At 32.9% G+C, this 8620-nt stretch overlaps 2 protein-coding genes across 10 annotated transcripts; both read right to left on the bottom strand.

Annotated features, from left to right (window-relative positions):
- Positions 1 to 252: 252 nt before the first annotated feature.
- LOC107949015 (B3 domain-containing transcription factor VRN1) lies at positions 253 to 2870 on the bottom strand. Its single transcript, XM_016883715.2, has 4 exons — positions 2637 to 2870; positions 1195 to 1741; positions 911 to 1116; positions 253 to 813 (listed from the first exon to the last, which is right to left on the bottom strand). Exons 1-4 carry the CDS (start codon positions 2730 to 2732, stop codon positions 565 to 567), a joined length of 1098 nt encoding a protein of 365 aa, XP_016739204.1. The 5' UTR covers positions 2733 to 2870; the 3' UTR covers positions 253 to 564.
- A 1235-nt stretch (positions 2871 to 4105) lies between these two features.
- On the bottom strand, positions 4106 to 7442 carry LOC107949014 (B3 domain-containing transcription factor VRN1). 9 transcript variants are annotated; one of them, XM_041090965.1, is made up of 5 exons: positions 7082 to 7408; positions 5472 to 5623; positions 5122 to 5333; positions 4839 to 5038; positions 4106 to 4761 (listed from the first exon to the last, which is right to left on the bottom strand). In XM_041090965.1, the coding sequence occupies exons 1-5, from the start codon at positions 7139 to 7141 to the stop codon at positions 4405 to 4407; spliced, it is 981 nt and encodes a 326-aa protein (XP_040946899.1). In that variant the 5' UTR covers positions 7142 to 7408; the 3' UTR covers positions 4106 to 4404. The 9 variants fall into 9 exon arrangements, with proteins under 9 accessions (XP_040946899.1, XP_040946900.1, XP_040946901.1 ...); XM_041090966.1 differs by having other exon boundaries at positions 4839 to 5035; positions 7082 to 7406; XM_041090967.1 differs by lacking the exon at positions 7082 to 7408 and adding an exon at positions 6270 to 6659 and having other exon boundaries at positions 4839 to 5035.
- Between the last annotated feature and the right edge of the window lie 1178 nt (positions 7443 to 8620).

Below are 8620 nucleotides of genomic sequence, written 5' to 3'. Positions count from 1 at the left end.
TATAATTAGATTTTGCAAAACAAATTAAGTAGAAAATAAAATTTTATCATTTGAGGTGTACTCGTGATATAGGTTCATTTATTTCTATGCTTTTATCTTAACAATGATGTAATGTCCCATTTCATCTCAAGCAGTGCTTCTTGACGATTTTCTTAGATTTTTATTAATTAATTAACTAATTAATTAATTAATTCATGGGCCCTTCAATAAACACGAATACGGATAAGCGGTCGACCAAACTGACAAAACGTATAAACTTTGAGTGCTATATTTGTTATTATACCAATCGAAATTAAGCTCGGAAAACTATTTTTTTAGGTATCCATGTCCGACAATCATGTCCGACACGAATAATTCTCCAAAAATCCTCCAAATACATGAAAATCTTGAAAAAGAAAGAAATTGGAAATATAACATAGCAAAGAGTATAACTATATATACAAATTTAAGCTAAGGCAGTCATAAACTCCATGACCATATCCTACATGAAAGATGTACCTGAGAGTATTATTTAGTTGAAGAACGGAAGACTCGGTTATATTCGGGTTCAATGCTATCCTGATTTCAGTCTCGAAGAGCACGGAAAATGGTAACTTTCAGTACGATCTCCTTCGTATTAATCAACTCGAATATACAAACGTCTCCTTCATCCAAATTATTATCCAGGACGAATTCGGCCCATCCTTTGCTGAACTTCAAATTGTCGTTACAATAAACGCATTGAACCGGCCACTTTTTCCCTTCCGGTATCTGAAGCATGATGACCCCGTCAACTCCGTTCAGATATCTCCGAGCAAAGCAACGGGGCAAATGCTGCGCAGAAGGAGAAAACGAAGTTAAGTCTACAAATATTTCGAAGCTCAATCAATAAATTGTATCAAAAGGGCCGAGTCTGAGTAACATAGCTTACGAGAAGTACTCCCTTGTATACATAAGAAGGTCGCAATATAATCCTGCAGAAAGGATTGTCGGGTTTGAACATAGAAGCCGCATGAAATGCACCCTGTTTTTCTTCTGTCGTAACATCTCTCCGTCTCCGAAGAACCCTTGGTGAGTCCAGGGTAGGAAGCTCTTCTTTCACTTTGAATTTCCGGAACGGCTCTTGTTCATCCATACCTTCAATGAATTAGAACAGCATAAATCAATCAGTAACATACCTTATATAAAGAAAGTATTCGAGTTCATCGAGCTTACTAGGTTCAACTTCTTGTTTTATAGTGTATCTTAGTGTTTCGTTCGAGAAACATGGTCCACCTTCATCTCCGATACTCGTAAGCTCAACCCCATTAAACTGAATGCCTTTGTCTTCAGTAGATTGAAACGTTGCTCGTAAATCACGCAACTCGTTTTCCTGATGCAGGCATGTAGAGATCTTATATTTCTTCTTCTCGTGATCTAGACTTTCGTCGACATCTTTATCGACCAAAAAGTACGAACTAGAACCCGTAATCTCAGCAAAATCACCAGGTTCTCGAGAATTATTCGACAGATAGTTGATCTCCGAAGATTTCAGATTATACACATGAACACCAAAATGCGAATTCCCTTCGTATTTAAAGACCACGAAATACCCGATGCAGATGGAATAGTATTCAACAAACGTGTTCCAACCATTATCCAGCCATATTCTTTTGTCCTCTTCCCTCAATTCCACTAGCCATTGACGACCACCCGGAACGGTGAGCGTAGCAACCGAAGAGAGTTCATCACCAAATTTCTTAACAAACTTATTCGGGATCCTCTGCGAGTACAAAACCTGAGTCAGAATCGATCAGAGAGATCATAGTATTGGTTCATTGATGCAAGGATTTTCAGACAACGATTTTCAAGCCTCTCCCGCCCGCTATGAGTAGGGGTTTAATCGAGCCGACTCAAATACTGGCAAGCTTGAGCTCGATTGAACATCTACTTTTAAGCCCAAATTCGGCTCATGATATAATTGAGCTACTCTTGTTCAAATTAAACTTGTTTATCAATTCTTGAGCTCAATTAAACTTGTACGTACTTAAGTTCGAGCTCGGCTCAATAATAAAACTTAAGTTAATAATATATTAAGGCTAATAACATAATTTAGTAATATAAAAATATTTAAAATATATATTAATAATAAAAAGCTCGATAAGAGTTGCGAGCAGTTGAGTCAAGCCAAGTATTGATAAGCTCGAATATAAAGTGATATCTCGATACTTAAAAAGAAAAGGTATGTCTATACTCCCTGACAAATGGTATAATTCCCTTTTTAGCCTCTCTTAAAATTATAATTCAATTTAATCCCTCTTAAAAAAATCTTCTTTTTCATTTTTGACTCCGCACAAAAATTAATAATTCAATTTAATCTATTTTAACGTAGAATTTTTGGCTTCAATCCCAAAATCACACAAAACCCTCACCAGCCCAGAAATCAAAGAGGAAAAAAAAAAAAAGGTAAAGTAGCAATATGAACAGCTCAAATCTTTAGGAATCAGCAATTTCCAGCAACCAAAATAAAGTTTAAAACTTTACAAGCATTAAAGATCAAGCACTGATCTTAGATGATCCAACCCACAAGAAAGAGAAAACACCCTTTCATGCAAGAAAAAGAAAAGATGAAAATTTTCTCAGAAACCAAACAAAGAGAGAGAAAGTGAGGACTTAACTAGCTTCTTGTCTTGAAGGATGGAAGCCACAATTAACTTGTAGAAGATGCAAGAGGAATTGTTCAGGGGCAAAGATGGACCCACTGGTTGTGACATTGTTGTTTTTCTTTGATCATCTGAAACAAAAATAAAAATAAAAAATAAAAATTCTGGGGACCAAATCCTAAGGATTTTTATGTATTCTTTGATAGTTTGATACTTTCTATGTTTATGCACTAAAAATGATTATTTGTTTGTTTGGTTAGTTGGTTTCTTTGCTAAATTATACTAGCAATTATACAATTATTAATAATTTTTTTTAGCTACTTAATTATGAAAAATTATAAAATGATCTTTCAACTATTATTAAATTTCTTATTTGGTCACCTCAACTATGAAAAGTTATAAAATGATCATTTAATTATTCAATTTTTATCTTTTTTATCACTCAATTATCTTGAATTTTTGGATATTTTTATTTTTATGTTAGTTAATTGCCTAATTGAAAAAAAAAAATTAATAGTTGAATCACTATATTTTTCATGCAGTACCAACTCTCAAACTAGTCCTATCCTACTGTGGGTCCAAACCACTACCAGATTCATTAAAATCTAAAGGAATTTGCTTACTTTTTGTAATAAAAAAACAATTGGTTTCATGTTTGTTTATTAATTGTGATTTTGCTATGGAAAACTACAAAAGTAATTGACAATTTTAAAAAGAGTTAATTGCACAGAGACCCTCAAATTTATAGCTCAAATTACCATGTTCTCTGATGTGAAAGTTCTACATGTTTTCAGATGGGTTAATATAACTTTTAATTTGATAATTAGGTACACTTTTGTACCTATAATTTTTTTTAATCCATCAATTTGGTAACAATACATTTACTTAGTTTGAAGGACCAAAATAGATTTAATTACCAAATGTAAGGACTAAAAGTTATATTAACCCTTTTCAAATTGTTAAGTTAAAAGGGTAAACTACCCTCATTGTTACTAAATGATGACTGAGCTGTTTAAAAATTTTCATTTGTCATTTGGATTGTTAAAATTATTGTTATATGATCTTCTCTGTTCTCACCACTTACACCAATTGAAAACACCACTTACATCAATTGAAAACTCTCTTTCTCATTTTCTCATACAACTCAATTTTTTTCATGAAATAACTTTAAACGTTACAAATTTGCGAATCAAAATCTGAACAAGTTTTTTCTCCAATCTTTATTATTGACCACCAAACCAACTTAAATCTAAACTATGTTCTACTCTTTAATAGGTATTGATCTACCATACCAATTTGACTCGTCTAATTGTCACCCAAAACTCGCTAAAGACTTTAACAACAAAAAAAAAAGCTTAACTGCCAAATTACTTAAATAAATACTTTCAAATAAATTATTGACTTAAATATAACTTTTTAAATAATTAAATAACTATTTTATAACTTTTTAAAATTAAGTGACTAAAATGTAATATTACTAATAGTTTAATGAACTTGAGTATAATTTACCCACTTAAAAAGTAGCATAAAAACTACATTACGAGGAATTCAACCCAAAAGCAGTGAATGAAAATTTCAAGCCAATAAAAAACAGACCACAAAAATCAAAGCCAAACGACCCATTTTCCTTCCCTCAAAGTTCAACGTCGTCATCATCATCACCATCATCATCACCTTCATTGCTCTATTTACAGTCCTAAACAAACCCCACAAAAGAAAAATTTTGTATCTACTCTTCTAGGCAACTAAAAATCTTCCCCCCATTAAAAGCTTTTTATGGACATCAAAATGGCATGCTCTTATCGACCCGGATCGGTTTCACATCATCTGGAAGGATATGTTCACTATTTGTTAGCTGGTTTAACTCGGGGCGGCACTTCATTGAGACTGGTGCGCTTTCCCTTACACGAAATACAGTAACTTTAAGCACGAATTCCCTTGATCTGAGCAGCTCGAAGATACAGACATCTCCTTCGCCCAAATTATTCTCCAACGTAAACTCGTACCATCCCTGACTAAACTTGGCTTTGCCACCTCTATAACGACATCGAACGGGCCATTGTCTCCCATCTGGAAGCTGAAGTTTAATAAATCCCGAAACCCCACTTAGATACTTCTCAGCAAAGCATGATGGTAAGTACTGCGACGACACATCAAAAAGAACAGTGAGGTATGCTATAGGGTGAATCGGAAAAGACATGTATGGTCAATACTCACCATAATACATCCCCGGTATAGATATGATGGTCGTAAGACAACTCTGCAGAAAGGGTTCATCGGCTCAAACGATTTGGCTGTGTTAATTGCCCTCTCTCTTTCTTCCGTTGTCACGGTTCTCTTTCGGGCTGAAGCACTTTCGTATAATCTAAAGTTTGTATACACATCATATTCACGTCCAACGGATGAATCCGGTTCTGCTACATTTCGTACAAACAATAATGAGAAATTCCGATTCCTTATGCACTGCAAAAAAGAAAAAAAAACAGTTTCGAGAATTTACCATGATCAAACTTCTGCTTTTTCCTCCCAGGCTTGTTTGGTTTTGATAGCACTGCACCTCGAAAAGATTGGCTATTCATGCCCTTTAACGCACGAAAATTGATTTCACCGCTCCAGTTCATGCAGTTATTAACTTTAGACCTGGAAATCAAATTCTGCAGTGTTGGAGAGATGCATTCATCATCTTCAAGGTCTTCAAACGGATACGGTTTTCTATGATAGTATTGTGTACCGACGAAAGCATTAGTCTGATAGTTGATTTCCGAGTTATACAAACTAAATATACTAACACAGAAACAAGAATTCCCTTCATATCTGAAAACCAATAAGTAGCCGGCACGGATATAGTACCGCTCTACAAATTCCTGCCAACCCTCGTGAAACCAAACCTTCTTGTCGGCTTTCCTTATTCCTACACGCCAAACATGACCATCAGGAACAGTGAGAGCAGCAGCAACAGAAAGTTCGTCCCCGAATTTCTTAACAAAGTTATCGGGGATCCTCTGCAGAACCCAAATCAAGTTAGGCTTAGTTATCTGACAAATAATAAAATCGGGGCTTGAATGGTTTAAGTGCATATATACATCATAACACATAAACATGGCTACTATAATCATATAGCTAAAAACCGAATCCATATATGCTTTTTTCCAATGACCAAAAAACCAAAAAAGGATAAAAGATTAAAATCTAAATTCTGTAAATACAATGTCGATGAACTTTCTTATCTGGTTCATAAAACACCATTACATGCCAACCACTTGATGCCAAATTGATGAAACTTACTAGCAGTATAAGTACAAGGAGAATGTCATACAAAAGACAGCAAAGCATGGATGATAGTCATCGGATTCTCGATCCAAATAATATGCACCAATGAAGAGTGACATAAATAAGACAGCTGGTATTATCTCGATTTCTTTATCTGAAAGTTAGGCAAATAATACTCTCATGGAATCCTAGCTAGAAATATATATTACATTCTATATAGATCCTGCTGCACTCTAATTTTAAGTTTCGATTGATTCCATACGTATTAGAAACACAAAATTTTTTACCCAGAAAAAAAACAAACAAACATGAGGTATACTGGCCCTAGTTATCCTATTCGATCCAACAAAATCTGGGAAACAAAGAATTTTATCCTACCATCACATAGATGTGCTGTGTCTTCCACACTCCCCTTTCACATTAAGGGGTGCATTCGGGAAGCTCAAACCAAACATATACCAGCTTTTAAAACACGGCAGATCGGTCCGGAGTGTACAAATTAGTATGGTTTCACTCAAATGCAAAGAGATCATGAGAGATGAACTAAAATTTTACAAGGCAAACTAATTTAACTTACACCATTGAACCTTTTTTCCACCAAATGAAATCCATTAAACTGAACCATCACACCACTTAAAATTTCAAACAACAAGCATTTCACTCTATTCAGCTACATGACAAGGACCTGCGTGACGGACCAACGGATACTTCAAGAGAAAAATGGAAAAGTCGGAAATATCCACTCGATTACACTTGTTTCAGGACAGTATTTCCTGCAAAACTGAACCCTAAAATGAAAGGAAAAAGAAACCCTAAACCCTAAAATCTAACAAATAATAATTTGAAGTTATAACCATATCATCAATTTCAGTCATAATAACTCGTTACAAGTACTGAATAACAAACTTAACTAAAAAAATCCACACATTTACATAAAATGAGACTCCAACACTGGGATTTCGAAGCTCCCAAGGTTTCAACTTTGCCATTAAAAAAGTTAATAATAATAATAATAAAACAAAAAACAAGCAAAACCCATAATCAATTTCCATCATTCTATCATTTTTCAAGACTACTTTGCTCCCCCCCCCCGCCCCACCAAAAAAAATCAGATAAAACCATAACCAAAAACAAAAATGGAGACTGAAAGAAAAAAGAGAGAAAATTTGGGGGTTTTATTAGTAATTTACCAGTTTCTTGTGTTGAAGGGTAGTGGAGAGAATAAGCTTATGGAAAAAAGGGCGTGGCATTTTGGAAAAAATGGTCAGCTCAATTTCAAAACCATATGAAATGATGTTGAATTTGAAGGACAACAGCTTACTTTCTCAAATTACATGTAATTCCACTCCTTTATGTATCTATCTATATATACAATATATATTTTATCCCTTTCATTGATAGAAAGAGATTTGAGATCTGGGTCTTCCCTTCTTCTTTCTGCTTTTTTACTGATTTTTCTTTTTCTTTTTTCTTCTCTGGCTCTCTAAACGAAACCCTTGAGCTTAAAAGTTGAGCCGAGTTTTTATCGCATTTGTGGACTCACTTACCCACCCACTGAGTGGAAATCCCACGTGGAATTTGAGCTAAGTAAGGGCGTTCGAATAATACTTGTATTTTGATAAATTTAGTTTTTATATTTTAAAAATTAAAAATTAAAAATTTAAACCTTTTTATTTTTTATTAAAAAATTTTAATCCAAGCATTATTAATATCTTTATCAAAATTCGTCAAAATATATATTTTTTTTCAATCATATGAATATAACTTAATCAACGTGTTCAATTAGAAAATTTTGATGAAAAATATTATTAATTTTAATGATTAAACTGAAATTTTTGGATGAAAAAATTATTAAAAAATTCAACTGTTTAAATATAGAAATTAAAATTTGAAATTAACAAAAAATACAGAAATATACAACATATTTAAACCTATCTCCTATAGCTAATTTCCTCTATTTATAACTAAATTTAATTATCTAATAATAAGTGAAGTCGAATATTTTAATGCTTTAATTAATTTTAAACCTAAGCACTAAGATATTCCAATCAAATTATTTAATATTTGAATTATTCTTTCTAAAACCTAAATAATTTAGGAAGACACATTACTTCGTATTATTAAATTTGGATTAAATTTAAATCAAAATTTTTTATCCTCATACTGTTCTTTTTTTAATTTTGTATTTTACGATTTTAATTTAAAAGAGATATTTGATAGCAAACAATTGAGAGTTTGTGGTGACTGAGAAAAAATTATTCATCGATTGAATCATAAATTATTAAGGATCAATTGAGCCAAATTAAACTGACAGATTGAAACAATTCTTAATATTTGTTATTTTTGTATTTTCTAATGAGTTATTTAATAAAATTGCCCCAACCAATGCCCGCATAGTAACTTGTGACCCAACTATTATCACAGCAAAAGTAGATCCTTGTATAAAAAAATCCCCATAATCTTTATTATAATTTTATCATTTTTAGTCTTTCTATTTCTTAAACTGCCTACTCTCAATCTTAAGACTCGAAGCATAAATGAGATACAAATAATCTTCGGCTATTTGAGTTCGACTCGAAAAAATAATTCCAGACAAATTTTAAAATTAACCCAACCTGACTTTGACCTCATTTTCGGAAGAAAAGAAAATTCCGACCCTATTAAGTCCGTCGGTTTCAGATTTTTTACCATCCCTACTTGCATATCCTATTAATTTATAAACAATCAAA

The sequence above is a fragment of the Gossypium hirsutum genome, chromosome D04 (genome assembly GCF_007990345.1).
Source record: "Gossypium hirsutum isolate 1008001.06 chromosome D04, Gossypium_hirsutum_v2.1, whole genome shotgun sequence".
Classification (NCBI taxonomy): Eukaryota; Viridiplantae; Streptophyta; class Magnoliopsida; order Malvales; family Malvaceae; genus Gossypium; species Gossypium hirsutum.
The sequence above is the reverse complement of the archived record's forward strand: the minus strand, read 5'-3'. Positions and strand labels throughout refer to the sequence as shown.